Genomic DNA, 21509 nt, shown 5'->3' with positions numbered 1-21509 from the left:
TTGGCCATGGACTTTCCTACCAGGGAACCATTCATCCTCACACAAGCATAGCCCCCCCTGTGTCTCAGCTCTTGCCATTTTAAAAACATCTCTGCTTTGATTTTCTATCAACTGTAAACTACTTTTCTCTGCTGCTTCTAATACTTTCCCCCTCATTGGTACCTGTTAGCTGGGTGGGTTAGTTACCATGGTAAAAAACCTCGAAACTAAGCATTAACTCCCACCACCTAACTGTAAGATCCAGTGACTGTTGGGATGGCATGGATGTCTCTAGTAGTAGAGAGATGTGACTCACCCCTGCACTGAAGCCAAATCCCATGTTGCCAGGATCTGAGCTGTTTGCAAATGGGGAGCTCATAGAAGGAACTTCTCTCTGCCTGTCAGAGTGCGGAGGGTGAAGGCTGGGAGGGATGGGGAGGGATGAGAGAAGGGTTTGGGGACCAGGTTGAAGTTAGACCTTATGGTAACAAGAAATCTGATGTACTTCTGACTCCCGCCCCACACCCCCACCCCTGCCCATTCTTACCACAACTGGGAGAGGAAACCACTCTGGTCTGGGCAATAGTTTTCCCTTTGCAGTCTGGGACCCTGATGCCTTCCTGGAGCTAGGCAATGGGCAAAATGTCGCTCTCATCCATGTCTCCTTTCTGATGCTTTCCCGGGGGTCTGGATTCAGGATATAGCCCTAGTGTGTAAGACTTTGATAAGAAACTTACAGAGGCTGATACTCACCTATAAATCTTAATAGAACAATAAAAGGTTTTAGTGACATGCTTCAAAACTGCAAAGATGAGGAACAGAGAAATAAAATTGGAAATGTCAAGTTGCATGGTAGAGTTGATGAAGCCCCAGGTCACACAGCTGCGTATTGCTGATGCACTATTGACACACTTGGCACAGTAAGTCTGCCTAGTCCCTGGAAACCCGTGGTCAGCACCATGCCTTCCCAGCAGGCCTTACCCCCCAGATCCTGCTCAGCTGTGTGACTGAGAGCTGCATCTGTCTTCCCTACTGGCTGCACCTGTAGGAGCCACCCTGTGACATCATCAGGCCCCAGCACCAAACAGCACAGGCAGTAGCTGCTTGATGACTGAAGCATGGTCTGACTTCCAGCCACGTTGATGATCTCCAGATACAGTCGCATTGCCTCTTCCTCAAGCAGTGACAGACATTTTGATGCCAGTGGAACCCCTCAAAGTGGCCCAGCCCCAGAGCACCTAATAGATCCCTCTAGATCTGCCCCCAGGGCTGACCTGTAGCAGCTCAGGAAATAGTCGAAAGCATGCGGACACCACAGAATCACTTAAGTCCCCCCCACCCCGCCGGGGGAAAAATGGCGCCGACCATTTCCCGTCACGTGACATGACCGACAGTTAAGAGGAGGCAGGATCAGTGGACGAGCACAAGAGGGCTATGTGTCTCATTACAGGTTATGTTTAGAGTGAGTCTTGCTAAGGTCGGTCTTCCAGCACTTAGTCTGGAGAAAACACCGAGGAATGTGTCCAAAATTTTTTGCATATCCAGACCCGCTTCTGAGCATCTGTGACCAGAAGGCTCTCCTGGGTCTGATGGCTCAGGTGTGAAGGGTATCTCCCAGGCTTTTACATAGGAAGGAAAGGGTTGGCTGTCAAAAAGTCCTACCACCCCATTTGGGTGGGCTCTCTCGGTGTCACAGGGCATCATCCATAACACTGAAGAGCACACAGAGGCAGTTTGGAAGGACTAGTTTCCTAAAACAGTGTTAATGGTCTTGGCTTAGCAGGTTTTCCCCTACCACCTACCCGTTTCAGCCTTTTATGCTGAGGATTTTAACGGAAAGATGCAATTCAGCATTAATATACAGACTGGATAAAAATGTCTCACAACGCAGGGCAGGGCTGCATCTTGTGTCTGGACTGTGACAAACACTAAATTCTCACATTCCTTCTATCCTCACAGTGGGTGGGTGGAGGTCGGAGACGAGCGGGACAGTCATTGTTCCAAAACAGACGATAGGCCAAGTATCTCCCACACCAAACCCTTCCATGGGAGCAAGACACACAGAAATACCACCACGATTTTTTGTCTTCAAATGACGAGAAATCTTTTTGCTCCTTTGAAGAGGAAGGGGCTGGTCAGAGGTGTGCAAAAAATTCAACAGAAGAAAATATAGTCTTTACAGATGCCAGGAAGGTGCCTATAATCAAGAGGAAAGTAATTTGGTAAGAGCAGAGTGAGTACGAGTCCCATTGCCTCTGGAAGGCTGTCCCTCTCCATCAAAAAGCCAGAGACATTGGTGCGGCCACTGAAGCAAGGCATGGTCATGAAGAAAGACAAAGAGCAGAAGCCTGAGGAAGGAAGGAAAAAGAAGTTCAGAGGGAGTCTGCATTCTTCATGAAGGTGGAGAAGGTTGGGTTTACAACCAACCACTGCTGAAATGTCGTGGGACTTCTGAGCTATGGGTCAGGAGGTGCACCAGTCTTCCTCTGGGAGACCCTGTTCACTTGCCTGTTGCGGCTCCCACCTCAGGCAGCTGGGACTCTCCAAAGCAGAAGCACAGTTAAAATGAGGAAAGCTTCCTTCCCCCCACCCCCTTCTGTTGGCCATTGACGTGTTGACTTCTGTCAGAAGAAAAACATCAGGTTTTGAAAAAGTGTGCTCCCTCCGCTAGCCTCAACATTGCGAAAAGCGTTTCAGGAGCCTGGGTTCGAACCCTGCACCCTAGCACTGCTGTTGAGGTAGATGCCACATCTGCTTCCAAAGTTCCTGGATCTCAGGACGGATGTGTATCTCTTAGATACCCAGGATCAGGTCTTGCAGGAACATTCCATCTGCTAGAAATGTGATCATCCTGGGCTGCTTTAGAAAACGAGTGTGCCGTATATTCAAGTCATATGCTGGGGCGTGCCTGGATGGCTCTGTCGGTTAAGCATCTGACTCTTAATTTAGGCTCCAGTCATGATTTCGGGGTCATGAGATTCAGCCCTGTGCTGGGCTCCACACTGGACGTGGAGCCTGCTTAGGATTCTCTCTCTCTGTCTCTGCTTACCCTCCCCCCATGCACTCAAAAATACATTAAGTGAATAAAAATTTTAAAAAAATTAAGTGTTGGGTCATTTTGTGGTATCATTCTCCACTAACTTTTATTTTGGAATTGGACTGGTATTAAAATTGTATCTAGCCCATTAAATGATCCTGCTTCTTAAGACTTCATCAAGTAATTAAAAAAAAATGCAAATCTGTGTTTTACTGAGCTGCTTCCAGCCCTTCTCTGGCTTCTCGTGGCTCTCAGAGCAAAGCCCAGAATCCTTCCGAGGCTCCCAGGTCCTGTGTGGTGCCTCCTTGCCTGCTTCCTGCCGTGGGCCACACCTCTCTCCCGCCTTCTCTAGGCTCCGGCACCTGGAACCCTCCAGGATTCTCCCTATCTGGATCTTCTCATGTGCTGTCAAGTCCACCATGAGGCACCCTGGGAGGTGGCTGTGTCTTCGGGCACGTGGACCACGCCCATCAGCTCAGGGCCCTGCAGTGCTAGGCACACAGCAGGCTCTCGATAAACACTTGTGGCAAGAACGAATGAATGTCCTGCCCCTTCTATCTTCTCCTGGGCTCTCTGGGGTCCTAGGTATGTTTGTGTTTCACGGGGGCCTGGTATATAGGTTTGTGTGTGATGTGGAGAGGCGAGGTAGGGAGGTTAGAACCAGAAATCCTCAAAGCCCTTCAGACAGGACCTTCGGGTAAGTGAGGGCAAGAGATGGTTCCCGTGCAGGCCTGGGCAGCTCTGACTCTTTATCTGCTACTCTGCTTGTAGGTGGAAGGGGGCAGCGGTGAACTGGAACGGCTCAGACCCCATCTTGTGACCCTTCCTGTGGGTAAGCCTACGGCTCCACCACTCATCACTGGGGGTGACACCTGAGCCCCAGGCCTCAGGGACAAGTCTCTCAGAAGAGTGTCACCCCACACTGGGCCAGCAGTGCTGCAGAAGCATCCAGAACCTTCCTGCCCCTTCCATGAAGGGCCCCCAGGACTGTGATGAGGGCCCAGAGTGCTACTTACAGCTCCCTCCCAGCTGAGCCACGACTGCCAAGGATTGGACCGCCTGTGTGCTTTTTGTCTGCATCCCTCCCCTGCTCCCCACTGGGCCACCTGTCCCTTCGTCAAGCCTGTGATACAGTCAGCCCGGGCACCCTGAGCTCGTTATTTCTGGTAGTTGGCGTTCTATAAAGCAGGAGTCAAACCCAAGCTGAGGAGGAAAGACTCGTTTGTTCTGTTGTGGCAAAGGAAGCCTGAGGTTTGCATGGTTCATGGCTGGGGTGGGAACAGGGATGGTCGCCCAGGGCCCTAGAGACCTGTGGGCTAAGAGGTCATCTAATGGGGGTCTCTGCAAACAGGCGATGCCTCTGGTCCAGTAGTGTCCCTGCTGGGGCTTCTGGTCTAGCCTGTCTTCTCTGCGTCAGCCCCAGGTCTAAGGCACTAGGCTTTGTAAGCTGTGCTGCCTAGGGCAACACCGGCCCCCTGGGAACCTGTCTCAGGGCAGACCTGGATCCCTATGAGACCCCAGGAGGATGGTCATGTGGACCTGGCCGGGTGGATATGGGGAAGAACCTTCTAGGCAGGGACCTCTTGCCACAGAGGGCAATAAGATGAGAATGAGCCAAGGGACGAGGTATAGTCCCCTGCGCCCCCCCCGCCCATGTGGGTGGGCAGAGCCTGGGAAGGCCCTCATGTTCCAGAGCAAGAGGGGATAGGTATGACTGGGAAAAACAGTCACTCATAAAGGGAAATTTGCATAGTTGCAGCCTCCCTGATTCCATGGGCTTGCATCCTACTGGTTTTCAAAAGGAATGTGATGTTAAGGACTGCTCTGTAATGGCTCCCAACAGGGGTACTGAGTAAGGGCACCCAGAGGCAGAGCACTAGCCTCCAGGAGCCTCTGTCACCAGCCCAGCCACATGAGGAGCCAGGAGCAGCATGAGACCGAGCGCGCAGGAACGCGGTCCATTGCCGGCCCCTGCTCGGGCCGGGCCGGAACTCTGAGCAGGCCCCGCAGAGGCGGGTGTTTGCACGGAAGGACCGGGGAGTGAGCTCCTCCCGTGTCTGCCCTGGCCCAGGGAGAGGCCAGGGAGAGCCCTAGATGCTGAACGGTGGCTGGTCCCCAGGCTCTGTGTCCCATCCCTCCTGTAACCCCCATCCCCCCACCCATCCCCGTGCTCAGGACCAGAGCAGCTCAGGGACTGTCTTACCTCTGCAGCGCTGGCGAAGAGGAGACCCCTTCTCTTTATGTGCCAGGCATTTGGTGGTGACAACGCGAGGGCCTGTTTTGCACTCTCGTAGGCTGGGCACGAGTCGTGGCCGGATTGTTGTATTATCTTATTGTGGGTCTTTGGGGAGAAGCAGGGAGGAGCCGGGAGGGAAGTGAGAGGGCAGGGCGCGCTTTGTCTAAGCTGTGTGGAGGCCCCGCTGGGGTTTGCTGTGTAAACTCCAGTGGCCATTCACAGCAGGCGTCCCGCAGAAATGCTTCCTATATGTCCCCGAAATGTTTATGCATTTGTTTTCCTTGGCCAGAGACAGGCCGCTCCAGCTGAGCCCTGGTGGAGGAAGTCAATTTCCCTGCAGCAGGCTTGTTTATCAGCCTGGGAAGGAAAAGTGTGTCTTTTCCGTGTAACTCACTTAACCTCCTGACCAGGGTCCTGTTGGCAGGGCTGGAGAAATCAAAATATTCCCAGCGTTGCTCGAAAAACCCAGTTCCAACATATTATAGAAGCTTTTTTTTCTAGAAGCCAAGATGCAGGTACATGCACGGTTTGACACCCCGTGCCTGGGGCTTCCTGGGACGCAAGACGAGCAAAGCCGCAGCACCGCCGTCTCCCAGGTCCGGAAGTGAGAGAAGACCCACAGCACGGCCACCATGTTTGCAAGAATGAACCAGAGGCGAGTACCTCCCTGCAGGTGGCTCTTCTCCAACCAAGGCACAGAGTTTTCTAAAGAGACTGCGGGTAGGTAGCAACAGGTCCCGAGCCTCTCTCCCAAATGATATTAAAATCTTTGTGTTCATGTACGTGTGTGTGATTTTCCAGGGAGAGGGTCTATTTGACTTTGGCTAATACCCTCCTGAATTCCCCAGAAAAAGTTAGAGTCCTAGAGTTGAGCGGCTGCTGCAGGCCAACCTGGGCATGGTCACCACACCAGGGCTCGCATGTGGGCCCTGGGCTGGCACGTGGGCCAGGGACCGGGTTAGTGAGCCAGCAGGTGTCAGTGAGGTGCAAATTCTTAGTCTCTAGAGGCAAGAGCAGGTCGATCCCGCTGCCCTTCCGGCAGTAAGAGAGGTCTCAAGGCCACTCGAGCCGACGCTCTCCCCCATTAGTGCAAACTGCCCCTCCTCCTGTGCAGGCCTCCCGTTACTGGGGACCGCCCCCCCAATCGGATGATTCACGCTCTGGTAGCTGCTTATGGTGGCTCCCGGTACCGGCTTCCACCCAGCTTCTGAGGCAGCCTTCTCCTTCCCCATTGAAGAAGACCCGAGGCTTCCTTCTGGAAGGAAGGATCCACAACTAAACCATGCAAAGGCCCCGCACCTCTTTGCCTTCCCGGTTCTGGAGATCACACCCTCCCCCCTCAGCTTGCCTGTCTGCTCAGACCCTGCTGTCAGGAACAGCAGTGTCTCCTGTCCTCAGGTGGGAGTCAGGGAGTGTCCCACACTGCAGGTGCACTTGGCAAACTTTGAAGCAGCTTTCGGGAAGTCTCCCTCACCTGGCTTTAGGAGAGAAGATACAGACCTCTGGGCCCCATGGCTGTGGGAAGGGACCCGAGGACAAAGAATTCCTCAATAGCCACTGGCCTCTTCCAGAGCCAGCCTCGTGCTTTCTTCACCTTCCTCCACGGCCAGGGCACGTGCTGTGCTAATGGTGGCTGAGCCATTTGTACCCCGTTTCTGTAGGTTCTTTGTGGCAGCGGCACAGGTAAGAAGAGCAGCTTCCAGAAGAACCACAAGGATTCCCTGGGGGTCAGAGCTGGGCCAAGGCTTTGCGGGGGTGAGTGTTGGGGGATATCCTCAGGACCCCAACCCAGTTGGGGGTGGAGGCCCAGCCTCCCGGGAGGGCTGGGGCTGGTAAAGGACCCATCTTCAGCTCCCCCAGGCCGTTGACTCTGCTAAGCCCACAATGGCAAGAGGAGAACTCTTCTGCTAGGCTTTTGGCTCTGTGTGTGGGCCTTAGACCAGCAGCATCAGTAACACTTGAGAACTTTCTAGAAATGCCGAATCTCAGGCTCCAACCCACACCCCTGTCCGCCATTCAGCTGCACTTGAAGAAAACAATCAGGTGAATCAGGTTAAAGTTGGAGACAGTTCTGTTCTAGAGCTTCAGACTTTGTGGGGGTGACAGAGGGAGTCCCCGTGAGGAAGTACTAAATGGCTGGGTGGGAGTAGCAGGACCAGAGGACTGAGTCTAGCCTTGCCTCCACGGCCTCCTGCCTGTGTGACCACCAGCACCTGCCCTGAGCTCTCTGGGCCTCCATTTGCTCCTCTGTGAAATGCCCACCTCAAGGGGCTGTATTGAGGCCTGAGGGAGCCAGTGCACAGTGAGGTGTGGAGAGCAGGGCCTGGCACGTCTCAAGGACTTGCTAAGTGTTTGCTCTTAATGTTTCTGGTGGCGGTGGGGGAGGATCCTTGGCAGTGGTAGCATATTACCTTGGCCTTGATGGATGGGCATAGCTTTGCCAAGTGGAGAACTGGACGGAAGATCATTGCAGGTGACATGGTGAGGTGGTGAGAACTGTGAGACCATGAAAGGCCGTGAGGTCTGTGAGTCCCAGAGGGTTAGGGGAAGAGGCACAGAGAGGGAGAAGGCCTTGGATGGTGGGCTCTGTGCTGGGACGTGTTCCCAGGAGACAAGGTCTGCTCAGGGCTCGACTTCAGATCTTTCCCCCTGGCCAGCAGGTGGGTGTGGAGGCAGAGGCAAGGGGCACATTGAGGGGCTGCTGCTCTGATCCCAGGAGAGGCAGGGGGAGGGGGAGGCCAGGAGATGATGGAGGTGACTGATGCTGATGGCCTTTTTGCCTTCCAAGGCCCCGTGGATGATCCTATCTGGCCACGGAGCCCTTTTGGGAGCCTACCCTTGCAGGAGGCTGTCAAACTGCCAAGCCTATTTGCAGGTACTTCTCTCCACCCGCCAGAGTCCTCCCTACTCCCTAATCATGCCCTAATCCTCCTGGGGCTGTGGGAGCTGTAATTACCAGGCAAAAATGTCAGGCATTTGCGATAATAGAGATTGCTTAATGCAGGCAGAGGGGCAGGCTGACAGGTGGGCAGGGGAGGGGGGCAAGCAAGGCTGCCCGTGGGTCAGGGTGGCCCACTGCCAGTGCCTGCACGGTGCTCAGGGATGTCGCTCCGGCAGACTGGCTCTGCCCAAGAGAGGACGCTTGCCCCACGCTGGTCAGGGGCTCAGTGGTCCCAGCAGCCCACCATTGGCCTTTCCCGCTGTCTTGGGATGGGACCAAAGTGCTTTGTGCAAATGCCCTTTTTGCCTTCCCCGGAGATGCCTATCCTATGTCCTGTTCCCTGGGAAATCACTGAAGGCCTTTGCATTATAGTTGGGGAAACCGAGGCCCAGATAGGAATTCTTAGTTAAGACCCCTGCTGGGACATTTCTCATTCAATGAAGGGTCTCTTGGAGACCAGACCACCAGCTGGCCTTTGGGCTGAAGGGAGTACATCTGATGGGGGATCTAAGGGGGTGACCAACTGCCTGTCATTCTGCCTCCCACGTTGCTTCCTCCTCCTCCAGCTCCATACTTCACCCACCCCCGACCGTAGCAGCTTCCCTGAGAACCCCTGCACTGCCTGTAGCCTTTGCTAGTGCTCTTCGCTGCACCTGGGTCCCTGCCGTCTGGCTGACTGTGACCATCTGCCAAATCCAACCAGACCCTCAAAATCTCCAAGGCCCCTCCTCTAGGAAGCCCTCTGGGATTATCTAGCTGAAAGTGCAGGCCCAGTCCTCTGAATGGCCTCAAGCAGCTCCTCTCTCACGGCCCAGATCCCAATTGGTGGTCTGCACCCAGCTACAGGTTTCGCCCATTCCCCCACATTTGTACATGCATGTGCACCCACATGTGTGTGTGTGTGTGTGTGTGTGTATACACCGCCCCTCCCCACCCCAGCCCACAGCACCCTGTTTCCTTGTCCCTGGGCCTGGGGCCCCTTGTCTTCCCTTCCCTCCTTTCCCTCCTGTATCTGTCCCATCCTGGGGGGATGAAGCCCAAAATTCATTCCCCACCTTTGAAGAACCCCTCCCCACCCTGCCTCCAGGCATAAAGCCCCAGTCACTGGGCGCTGGGATGGGAGGCATTGCCCAAGGTCTCTAAACTGTTGATGCCGGGTGTGGTTTTGCGATTAAACCTGGCGCCTTTCCTGTGGCTCTTGATAAGGGCAATTCTGGGTGCTTATCTGGTGTTTTCTGGTTTAAGGCCCCTGGACATCTGTGAGGTTCAGCAAAGTTCCACCTCCCTGTGGAATGGAGCCCATCTCCTTGACAAGCACCCACATCCTTGTGTCCTGTCTGGGTGTCCACTGCGAGTACTCTCAGAGCACTGGAGACACTGGTTTTTGGCACCATCTCTGGGCCCTGCCTCTCCTCCTCACCCCTCCCTTGCTCCGGCACTGGGGCTGAACCTGAGGGGTACTAATAATAACGACGGCAGGACAATTGTATAAACACACTGTGCTATGCGTGGGAACCTTACTCTAAGGAAGGATTGTTCTGTTACTGATTTCCTGCCTCGATGTTCTCCAAAGTCCTGGGCTGAGATCTTCCTTGGATTTCATTCGGGGCATAGGGCTCAGACGAGGGGTACTTGTATGGGCTGGAGCAGTCAAGGGAGCTTCTTAGATGGGAGAGGATTAAAGCTGAACCTTGAAGGAGTGTAGGGGAGGAGGAGAGGCAGAGGTATCCCAGGCCGATGGGCAGGGGCCTACGTGCCAGGGGAAAGGGGCTGGGGCATCTGTATGGTGGGAAGTCAAGGTATAATCAGAGCCGAAGGGCTTGCATGCCAGGCAGAGAGCTCACGCTGCCTCCTGAGCACTGGGTAGCCATGGGAGGTTTCAGAGCAGGGCAGAGAGGGTCCTATGCTGCTTTAGAAGACTGTGCTGCAACAGGGTATAGGGCGGCCCGAAGGGTGATGCTGACCTCTGAGCTCAGGCCCCAGGGAGAAGCAGCAGTGGGAGATTGCTTGCATTTCAGTGATTCAGCTGAGGGAGCAAGGTGGGGGGCCCGTGGGCTTGGAGTCCAGGGCCCTCTCTCCCCTGCTTCCTGGCAGGCAGACCTTGGCCTTGAGCAGCCGGCCCCTGTGTGTGCTCCCTTGTTGGCACCGGTGGCCACCGCTCTCCTGGGAACAGTCTTTGCAAAATATCCCTACCTCCTGATGAAGGCTTCCTCCATCTCCTGTCTTGGCAAACCATGAAGGAGGGGGCCTCAATGTGAGGAAGTACCCAGGCCTTTGTTCTGGACCCGGCTACGGCTGGACCCACTGCCCATTGTTTTCAAAGCTATTGGTGATCTTGGGCCAGCTGGACGGGACCAGCTGGCTCCCTTGGGCCTGGTCACCTCCGAGAGCACATGGAAGACAGCCAGGCTGGCGGGATAGTACCCAGTCCCTCGCTGGCCGTGAGAAGGTCCCCTTCCCATGGGGTGCCCCATCTGTGCTCTCAGAGCCTGGGACCCCTAGCTTGGCCATTTGGGGGTGCTCGTGGACCTTAGGGAAACTGCTCATCTTCTGGGGACTAGGAGTCTCTCAGGCAGGAAAGCACACAGAGATCTCCAAGCCCTTGCCCCGAGACTCATGCTTCTCCCACGTGCGCTGTTGCTGTGGCCCTGGCTCTCCCGAACCTGTGTGTCAGAAGTCCCAAGCTGTTGCCGGCTGTGCTCTCCCTGGGTTTGGGGGATCCCTGCTGTACCCACCAGGGAGTGTTCACTATAAGACAGGGGACTGTGCAGCCTGCCAGAGTGGTTATGAACTCGGACCTAGACTTTGATGACCCAGGTTTAGATCTTAGCTCCCACGTCTCGGCTGTGTCACCTAAGTTAAGTGACAAAGAGCATAAAAACAAAAAACAAAGAACAAAACCTTTTCCCTCCCTGTAAAATGGGAATAATCATATCCTGTATTTCTTCAGGTTGGCGTGGGGAGTGAGTGCACAGTGCTTGGAACAGGGCTTGGTGACCCAGTCTGTGGGCAGCATACATCGGCTCTTCTACGGGGAGCTGGATGGGAGGGTGCAGGAATCGGGGTGGGTCAAGCTCCTTGAGAGGCAAGAAGCGTGACGGTGTGGAATGCTGTGACACAGGGAGGCCACCTCCACCCTGGAGGTCAGTCCCTCTTCCCTGATGCCGCCCGCCTTAAATGGCAGTCCTTCCTCTCCTTTCCCCAGCTCTCATTGGCCCCATAGCAGCTCCTGGCTTTTCTCTCTGGCTACTCCATATGGCACTCCCTTTCTGCTCTGGGCTTTGGTCCCACTTTTGTAGAATGAGGTAAGCAGAGCAGTGACTGCTCCCGAGATGGAGACGAGGGTGCCAGCGTCAGACACTGTGGGCAGCACCTGCCAGACCTCTCCCTCAAACCTTCCACTTCCAGGTGGGGAAACTGAGGCTCAGAGAGCCAAGGCACTCACCCAGGCCCTCCAGGCTAACAGATGGCAGGTGTCAAGTTCTTACTTCTCCCTTGCATCCTGGGAGGCCCCCACACAGGGCAGAGGAGTGAGAGGCCTGCTGGAACCTCTGGTCCCTGTCTTCCCTGGTTTCATCCCCAGTCACCAGCCCAGGCTTGAGACTTCACAGCCTTTGGAAACACCTGTGAGGGCTCTGGTTTCTATACCTGCAGGCTATTATGGGAGCTTAGTCTTTTCTTCCATCCAGACATCTCCCTGTGAGCAGCCCAGAGAGAAGGCTGGGTCACACCTCCAGTCTGGCCCTGCCCAGAGGAAGGCTGACCAGCCAAGGTAGGAGCAGGTAGCTAGCTTCAATGTCTCCTGCAAACTCCAATTCCTGTCATCCCTCAGCTCCTATAGCTTTGGCAACCACAGAAAATGCCAAGCACTTTTTTCCTTCTTCCCCACTAACACAGACACACCTTGGGTTTATTTGTTTAAAGATTTTCCATTTCCTTTTCTGGAAAGTCATCAGGGTTATGCACGTCTCTTTCATCACAAAGGAGTCTGGGAAAAGAGAGGTGTGTCCTTGGTGACGCTGGGAAGGAGTAAGCAAGGGAAGCCGAGACCTGAGCACCCATATGCGACCCGGCTGTGCTCTCCCTTGATGTCCTCTTATGCTGAGATGACTGTTCAAGTTGGCCTTTCGTAGGAACATACCTGCTTATGAGTGAGGAACCTCTAGCTGGGGCAGTGACTTCCCAAGGCCCTGTGGCACCAGGCTGACCAAGTCTGTCTCTCCTGTGTCCTGTCCATGGCTGTGCCCCGGTCATGTCCAGAGGCCTAATTGTTCAAGCTCCTCACTCGGCCCCAGCTCCCACTCGCACTGCGCTGGGCGAGGAGTTCCCTGAGGGCAGAGACTCTGCGCCCCCAGCCTGGGTGCCCCTGAGGCCAGCAGGGCCCAGGCTGCCTCCTCTGTACTGGTGATTTCAGGCTTTGAGGCACAGACGGCCTCACAAAGTGGAGCATCCCTCTTCCGCCAGCCCCACTCAGAGGGTCTGAGTCAGCCCTGGAGAGAGGGGCAGTCCCTCATTGGGCTGGAAGCCCACCCGTCCATCTCTCCTTCTGCCTGGCCTTTCCTCTTCCCAAACCACCTCCCTTCCTTCACATAAACAAATCTGTCTGCCATGTCCCCTCCTCTAGGAAGCCTTTCCTGATTACTGGAAAGAGGTGGGGTTCTTCCGCTGCCCACAGATCTACCTCACCCCTTCCTGAGGTTCAGGCCTAGGCCTTAGCTGCCCTCCCCTGAACACCCAGGGCTGCCTGGAACCCCCCCCTCTGTTGTTAGGGCCACTCGGGCCAGCTCGGGTCTGAGCCAGCGAGTGGTGGAAGGATGGTCTCCTATGGGCATTGACCACGGTGCTGGCCTCGGCTTGGGCACCAAGGGGCATTGTGTTAGCCACACTGTGACTCTCCATCAGCGATGTACCCCGTTGAGGTGCCCAGGCTCAGACCTTCTCACAGAAAGGCCCAAATGCCCCTAAACCACAGCCACCTGCCTGCCCTTCAGATCTCCTCATAATAAGGTCCACTCAGCTGGTTCCCTGGGCAGCCAGAACTGGGAGAAAGACTTTCTCCTGACCGTAGGCAGCAGCCTCCGTGACCATAGAATAAGCTTTGGTGAGCACGTCTTCCTTTCTTGCCGTGGCTTCCAGAAAGCTCCAATGGAAAGTGAGGCTCCATTGTAATCTCTCTCTGGCCTCATGAGAAGCTTCGTCCCTCTCTGTGTTTTTGCTTTAACTAGACTACGATCAGGAGTTTGTTTCATTTTGTAATTCTGACCCTTGCTGTTCCAAGTCATAAGACCAGGGAACATGGACATCACCTGGGAGCTTGTTAGAAATGCAAAATCCTGGGCCCTACCCAGACCTACTGAGTCAGAAGCTGCATTTTAATAAAACCTCCAGGGGATTCATGTTCACATTCTAGTCTAAGAAGCGCTGATGGAATCCTCAGATGTTTTTAGGACATATATAAAAGCTACATACAAGCTACATACACCACTAAGATTCTTAATGATTCTCCCCTTTCCTACTCTGACTTCTCAACCAAACAAATGGACTTCTGTAGCAGCCCTGCCTAAGGCCTCACCCACTTCCTTCGAACCAGTGCTGGCCCTGATTTTGATCCTCAGTTCTGCTTTCTGGCAGGTTCAGGTAACAGAGGGGTGTGGGATAGGTGCCCCCTTAAGTTGTTGTCTATAGGGATGAGACAGGTGGCGGACAAGTGCCCAAGAGAGGGGACCCTCCATGAGCCAGTTGTCTGTTCCCTTGTAGACCAAGTTTGTCTTCATATGGTTTGGCTCTTGGCCACTCCTGGGGTAATGGGATCATCCTGGTATGACTGTGCCCAGCCCTAACACCCTCCCTCTGCCCCACTACCAGGATGGTGAGGAGCAGAGAGGGCCTGAGAGTCCTGGGATTGGCCCACCTGAGAAGTGGCAGGCCTTAGAAAATAGATCCTTGTGTCTATGCATAAGCAATTCTCTAACCATTTCCATGAACTGTCTCAGTGGGGGAAGTCCTCATGTAGAGGGTCATAGCCCTCTGGAAGGGATAGTATCAAGGAGCACCCTGGGTCTGATGATATGTGATTTTAGGAGGCCTCTGAGATCCCTTCAGATCCTGAAATTCCATGATTCAAAGCCCTGCCTCCTCCAGGAAGGATACCAGGATTTCTCCTACCTTCACTGATCATTCTCCCACACCCAGCTCATAACCTCACCTGGGCTCCTCCTCTGACTGCCTTGTATTTGTGAGTCTTGGCCCCCAACCACTAGGGAACTCATGGCCTGGGTCTCTTCTGTCCACTTACCCTTCAACTGGTGAGGTGGGGATGAGTGGAAGAGGCAGGCAGACAGCTAAACCAGGTTTTTTCTTTTCTGACGTGCTCTAAAAATGGCCACTTCCAAGGGCTTCTGGCTCATGAACACAGAATGCTTGCGGGGAGACCTCTCACCACCCCCTTGGCTACTGCCAACACTGTATATTTATCCCCTTTTGGCCTGGGCCTGGCCTGGGCAGAGGCAGGATCGCCATAAGGGGACCTGGGCTTCCTGAATTCCAGACGCTGTAACTGAAACCCCTCAGGCCCTGGCTTCAACAATGGGGAAGCCATTTCAGCCCACGGCCTCAGTTTACTTTTGTCTTAATGACCTGAAGGCCCTCCTATCCTAATGGTCTAACACCCTGGGTGTTGAGAGGTGCCCAAACCTTGGTGACAGGAGGGCCCCGGAGGGGGTGGCCTGGGGCCCCTGTGAGTTGACCTGTGGAGACACCTGCAGAATGATAGCACAGAGCAGGAGGTGTGTGCATGTTGGGGTGAAGCTGGTGGCCCTGGGGGCTGGGGAGAGCCAGAGCCTGGCTGGGTGCAGGGGCCCAGGGCAGGGGGCCATGTCATCATTTTCTCATTAGGCAAGACAGCGATCTGCCTGTGTGAGATGATCTTGCTGGCCCTGTGGGCTCCAGGAATGTTGGCTTCATATGAATAGAATCCCCAGAGCAGACCACAGGGGGAGGGGTCCCGAGTGGATGGGGACAAGAGCGGGCACCTCCCGCCTTCCTAGACTCACCTCTGCCAGCCCCAGCCCACAGCATCATGACATCCTAGGAAGCCACAGAGTGAGAGGGTGGTCCCAGAGGTGAACCTGCATGTCCCAGCTCCGGGGGGCGGGGGGAACACATTCCTCTTGACACTGGCTGGCTGGCTGGCATATGGCAGGCTCTGTTCACCTCTGAAACTTTCCTGCACTGCTCTGCACACTGGGCTTACTCCCCACCTGGCTGTGAGCAGAGAGATGGGTCAGATCCAGCCGCCGTCCCCACCCAGGGTGAGGGTACTGGGGAAATGAAGAGACGAGGACACACAGAGCGTGTCCCCAAGAGAGGAACCTTGGAACTGTGCAGGGACAGAAATGCTCACCACGGCATTCCTCTTGCCCATGCCTCCTCCTCTTCCCCATTTAAAGTCCGCTCCCTGCTAAGCAGAGGGGATGAGAGAGGCCCCGGACTCCGAGCCACACAGGTGGCCACGGCCGCGAGCAGCTGTGAAAGCTGCCAGAGAGACCATGCGGAGTCCCTGGCTTCAGGGTACAGGCAGCAGAGTCCACGCTATGCACAGTGGAGGGGCGGCAGGGCTTCACGGCCACCGTGTGTGTCTTTCATCTGTGCATTTGCTTGCATGTGTGCATGTGAGGAGATATGTGCACTTGAGCATGTTCGAGTATGCCCATGTGTTTGCGTATGTGTACATACATATGTGAGTGCTATGTGTTGTGCTGTGATGCTGGTGTGTACTGCCCACGTGTGCATACACACGTGTGCAAGCACATGTCATTGTGTGTGTGTATGTGCGTGCACATGAACATGAAAGCTCGTGCCCTGTCGGGGAGGAGGAAGGGACAGCTGAGCCTCTGTGGTGGCACCCTTGCCAGGTGTGGCTTGGCAAGTGTGGGCAAGAGGGATGCAAGGCTCTCCGTGCAGGAGAGGGCTGGGGACACAGCTCAGCCCAGGAATGCGCTGTACTTACTGGAGGGGGCAGGCTGAGCTCAGATGGAGCACACTCCTCTCTGTCCCTGCCCCGTGCGCTGCTGTCTGGCTGTGGTGGTGGTGGTGGTAGTGGTCATGGGTTGCCGGGGGGGCGGGGTCAGACCACATTATGACTTTTGTGGACCCTGGGCTCTTTTGCTTTCATGGGCCTCTTTCTTCCTCCATAAAAGACTTTAAAGCTAAATTTTAGGACTACATTGGTATAAAGATGAACATATTTATCCTGGTGGTGAGCTGTGAGCACAGCCACTAGCACAGAGAAACAATTTTCCTGCAGTTCTGGAACCCACTGGCATCTAAGCAGTCCTGCCATAGGGCCCAGGAAGGAGCATGAGGCCGCATCTGGGCCGGCTCCTGCTCCAACTGCTGGATCCTAGCTGGCCTGTGCTTGCAGGGACAAGCCAAAGAAACCAGGGAGGCTTTGGGCCCAGGAAGCACCCAGCTTGCCACAGAAGTGGGACCCAGAGGAGGCAAGGGCCACCCAGAGTGGGTGATGGGACCAAGGGGGCAGCTGGGGCAGGATCCAGCAACCGTGGAAGTTCTCAGGAGGAGACCCAGCTGAGGCAGACCCAGCAGAGTGGCAGCAGCAGCAGGACCCCCAGGAGGGCAGTGAGGCCAGGAGGCCAGATGGCCTGGGGGCATGCAGGAGAGGGGCTGGAGCAGGAGGAGATGGAATCACACTCCCTGCCTGCAGGACTTGCTGGGGGCACCTGGACACTCTCTGGGGACACTGGCTATCATCGAGGGGTGGGGCAGGGTGGGACAGGGGCAGGATACCATTGGAAATCTCCAAAGTTGAGCAGACCCCAGGGGTGGACACTTTGGGGACAACAGCATTGGTGGGGGGTGGCTAATGTCCCTCTACACTGGCTCAGGGCCTGCTGGGAGACCGAAACCTCAGGTCCTGGGGGTTGGGGGTGGTGGAAGGCCGGTTCCCTTGTGGATACTCTCTGGCTGCCCGGGTCTCTGGCTTTTTGTTCAGGGAAGGCGCTTTTCCGAGTCTTTGCTGGAGTCCAGGGAGAAAGGTGGCATCTCACCAAGCAGAGAAGGGAGGAGGAAGAGGCCGGATATGCCTAGCAGACCAGGCCTAGACAGGAGCTCAGAGACCTGGACTCCAGTCCTTCCTACCCCACCGCCCCACCAGCCCACAAAAGAACCCTGGACCTGCCACCTTGCCTCTCCGAGCCTCAGTTTCCCCACATGTAAAATGAGGCCATTAGATCCAATGCTATTGGAGCCTCTTTTCCCAATCTTGATGCTTTATGATCTAAGAAGGCAGATAGGAGATTTTGGAAGGCCCAGGTCGGGGGCTAGGGCCCTGGAGAGGGAGCAGAAGCTATGGTGGCAGCCAGGCCAGGGGAGGGGGCAAGTGTGTGCCCAGGGCGAGGAATGGCTCTAAAGTCACTTCTACACATGATGAAGACTTCTCTTCCCAGGACCCACACTGCAGAGGCGGGTTCCAGGCAGAGTTCTCTGCCTTGCCTGGCTCCCAAGTGTGGGGCTGGCAACCTGGCAAAAATGTTGCCACCAGCACTTTCTGGAAGCGAGGGATGTCTCCCTCCTGGCCCAGCAGGGCCTCTTTGCTCATAGGGCAGGGCTAGGGAAACCGTGACTTCATTCTCTCTTCTCTCCTCCAGTCCAACAGAGTTGGGGGGTGGGACAGGGGGCAGCCCTGTGTCCTCAAGGCGCCCTCATTCAGGCCTGGGAGCCCAGCCCATTCTCCAATCCCTGCTCCCATCTTTGGATGGGGTATGTCAAATGCTCATCGACCCTAGCAGGGCTGAGGGCAACCGTCCCCATCTTGTCGCTCAGGCCCCTCCCCTACGGCAACGAATGAGGCCATTGCTGGAGAATTGGTAAAACATCAAAATAGAAAATTCCACTTTCCAGAAATAGGCTTGACATTGCCCCCCGGCCCCAACACACACAATGAGCCACACAATACTGCTTGGGGAAGGCAGGGGTAGGGGAAGGCGGCAAGAGGAGAAGTAGCTTAGAAAGTTTCCTGAATTGTTCTGCCTCTGGACAATTACTGGTGGCCCACGAAATCCGGTTTTGAATTCAGGGGGATTGTGTGACGCCTGAATGGCTAGAGGCCAGGAGTCCTCTGTCAGACAGGGACACAGGCTTTGAGAGGTGGGTGCTGTCTTTCAGGGGACTTGGACACCTCCTGGATCGTCTCCCTATCCACCCCCACCCTCATGCTCAGCGCCAAGCTCAGCTCTGCTGGGGGCACAGTGGATGGGGAGGGAGAAGATGCAAGCCCTGTTCTTGAACCCCACTCACCCATACAAGGCCATTAGAGGATGGGTGGGGGTGAGAAACTGGCTCTGGGGGTGAGGGTGCATGGCCTTAACCACCACCGTCACCATGGAGGAGGGGGTCAGGAGAGGTGGTGTGGTGGTGTGGCTGGGAAGGGCAACGAAGGAAGGTGCTTGGCTGGGGAAGAGTGTACATGCAAATATCCGGGAACAGTGAGCCTGGGGGCACAGGAACCAGGGCCCCGGTCTGGAGCTGGGAAGGGATGGTGGTGAGTGGGGTGCCTTGAGGACTGGGCTGAGGAGCATGGGGGACATTCTGTCTGTTTTTTGGTCTCTGTGCTCTGGACCTTGGTCCATTCTCTGTTCCCCCAAGCTTAGGGGTGGGGGGCTGGCTGAGCCTCACAGGCCCATGCCTCCTTGGCCCATGTCTCCCCGGCAGTGGTGGCAGGGTGGGGGGCATGGGGGACAGGCCCCATCTGTGCAGCCAAGAGCCAGGCTGGCAGGTCCTTGATCAAGGTCAGGGGAGGGATGTGCAGAGCACCCTGGAAGAGGGATTCTCTGGGAGAAAGCATTCTGTTATTTTTCACCCCCTCCTTGGGGCCTTGTCCTATCTTCCCAGCCTCCTTTAGTGCTCTGCCTCCCTTCAGGACAGCCTGAGAGATTCTGGAAGATTTGTCCAGCATGCTGGTAAGCTGATGGTGACTGCATGGTCACAGCCCGTCTGCTATCAGAGGTCCCTTCCGCTTCAAACTCCATCTTCCTGGTGGGCCTCCCAGAGGGAGTGAAGTCATTGTTTCCCACAACACAGCCTGTGGGTGGAAATCCCTGCCCTGCCCAGTAGGCAGGGTCCACTCCTCTCAGCCCTTCTGTCCTGTGCTCCAAGAAGCTTTGGGTTAAGAGAGCGCCAGCCTTGGCCACACCCGTGGGCATCTTCTCTCCACACAGCCTGAGGTCCTGAACCTTAACATCTGTCTGAGGATCTGTGCACCCAGCTCTGGACAAAGCCTGAGATTCTCCCACAGCATCGGTGGGGCTAGAGTCCAGATTGTCCTGGGAACAGCCAGCTCTGACTGGAAAGTGGGTCTCACTGGGCATGTCAGGAATAAGGCACATCTGGAAAACCATTTTCTGAGACCATTGCTCTGGGAGGGCCAGACAGTGCCCGGGCCTGAGTGGCTTCAGGCCCCGCCCAGGGCTCAGGAGTTGGGGAGGGAGGGCAGTCCCCCTTATTTAGCCTGGCTCAGGCCTGTGGGATCAGGCCTGGGCCCATGACACTGGCCATGGGAGGGACACATTGCTCACCGAGTCAGGTCACCCTGGAGGAGGAGCTGGTCAGGGGACGGCCCCCTGCTCCAGAGTCCAAGCTCCCAGGGCCGGTGGGACTACACGGGGTGAGGGCGTAGCTCTGGCCTTCCCTGGCTTCCCTGTGTGTCCACTCTCAGCTCAATGCTTCCTTCCCCATCTGCCCCTCACCCCACCCCAATTATGCAGAGAAGTCGGGGATGGTCTTCTCATTACTACCCCCATGTCCCCTACCCGTCCTGGGGCCTGGATCCCTCAGTCCTGTACTTGTAACTGGGCCATCAGAACTCAGGTTTCCATCTGGGAAACCGGACCATCAGGAGCCTTCCTTGACAGGCCGGCCGAGAACCAGACTGGGGTTCTGGGAATTAGGGAGTCCTGAGTTCTAATCCCAGTTCTGCCACCTTTTAGCAAATCACTTACCCTCGGAGCATTCCAGGGTTGTGGTGAAGACAAGCCGTCAGCCAGGGACTGTTTCCTTTCTCCCTCCTTCCCTCCCTCTCTCCTCACGTCCCTTCCTTCCCTGTTTGGCCAGAATTTGTGGCAGACCAGGGAGAAGAAGGTCATGAGGTTCGTGGCCTTCCTGGATCTGGGGCTCCAGTGGCAGTCCTCTTCCTTTCACATTGAAATCGTCAGGCCGGGCTACACAGACCCCTTGGTATTGTGGGAGATGGTGGGTGAGTGAGGTGGGCCTTATTCCAGAGAGGTCTGCCCTTGGATGGTGTCTCCTGGTAATGGCAGAGCCTTTGCCCAAAGGAACAGAACAGAATAGTGGGCAGCATTTAAGAAGCCGTGCTAATATGGGGACGGGGGTTGGAGATAAAGTGGGCGTCCGGGTATTGTCCTGAGGACCCTCACATCATCCTGACATTGGTGGGTAGCGGATTTGCTCTGGCCAAAGTGTTTTGCCTCCTCTGGGTCCCCTGGGTCCAGCCCTGCTCCAGAAGGATGTGGGCCTCTGGCAAGTACGTGCTCACCCCTGTGCCCGTGACAGTCGCAAGCTCCACCAGCCTGGGTGCACACACGGAGCCTGCAGGAGGACAAGCAGCTAGGCTCTCTGGTTTGTGGTTGTCTCCCCAAAGATAAGAACAGGATGGCACATGGCATGCACCAAATAAATATTTGGTGGACAAGTTAGGATGTCCCACGTGACTCGCACCCACATAGCACATTGTGCGTCCTCAGCTACATGGGTCCTGACCTGGCCCGTGGGCCCTGTCACGGGAGGGTCCTTTTTTTCTCTGAGGTGCTGTACCCCTACACTGGCCTGAGCCCAGTGGTCCTTGTGGGCCTGCTGCCATCCCCAGGCCTCCAGGCGGAATCCTTGTACTTGCCAGCATCCCTCGTCCCTGCAGCAGGTGGAAGGCTGGGACAGATGGGGGCCCTGTCGGGTCCAGGAAGCTCAGGGGGCTGGAGGACACTGTGGATGTCCAGGGCCGGGGCGTGAGGAGCTCCCTGGGGCATGGAGAGCCAAATAAGAGTTGCCTTGAGGAAAGGCGTGGCAGGTTCTGGGAAGGGGCCCAGTAGGGCTGGGTCCCTCTCTTGGATGGTTACTGAGGCACAGATGGACTTCCAGCAGCTGGGGCTTTCGGAGCACACAGCACCCACCCACCACTGCGCTGACCCCCAGCCTTGCATCCCCACCCCGTACCTCTGGGCATGCAGGTGGACTTCAGTGACCACAGCCCCCCACCCCTACCCCCAGTGGGCCTCCTGCTCCTAGCA

At 55.8% G+C, this 21509-nt stretch overlaps 1 protein-coding gene and 1 long non-coding RNA gene across 3 annotated transcripts in view; one reads left to right on the top strand and one right to left on the bottom strand.

The window, feature by feature from the left end:
- Positions 1-4218, top strand: part of MINDY4 (MINDY lysine 48 deubiquitinase 4) — a 99631-nt gene extending 95413 nt beyond the window's left edge. Inside the window, exon 18 of one of the 2 annotated variants that reach the window (XM_032872243.1) lies at positions 3788-4218. In XM_032872243.1, coding sequence (XP_032728134.1) covers positions 3788-3836 — 49 coding nt within the window. In that variant the 3' untranslated portion in view covers positions 3837-4218. Of the gene's footprint in view, positions 1-1938; positions 2416-3787 lie in introns of those variants that run through there. The other variant, XM_032872233.1, reaches the window with a different exon arrangement.
- Positions 374-5461, bottom strand: LOC116876225. The gene is made up of 3 exons (XR_004384361.1): positions 5220-5461; positions 527-685; positions 374-401 (listed from the first exon to the last, which is right to left on the bottom strand). It is a non-coding gene; the product is annotated as an uncharacterized LOC116876225 (long non-coding RNA).
- Positions 5462-21509: the final 16048 nt, after the last annotated feature.

This window comes from Lontra canadensis, unplaced genomic scaffold, assembly GCF_010015895.1.
Source record: "Lontra canadensis isolate GAN:19392208 unplaced genomic scaffold, GSC_riverotter_1.0 scaffold2, whole genome shotgun sequence".
Classification (NCBI taxonomy): domain Eukaryota; kingdom Metazoa; phylum Chordata; class Mammalia; order Carnivora; family Mustelidae; genus Lontra; species Lontra canadensis.
Note: the sequence above shows the minus strand (reverse complement) of the source record. Positions and strands in the feature narration are given on the sequence as shown.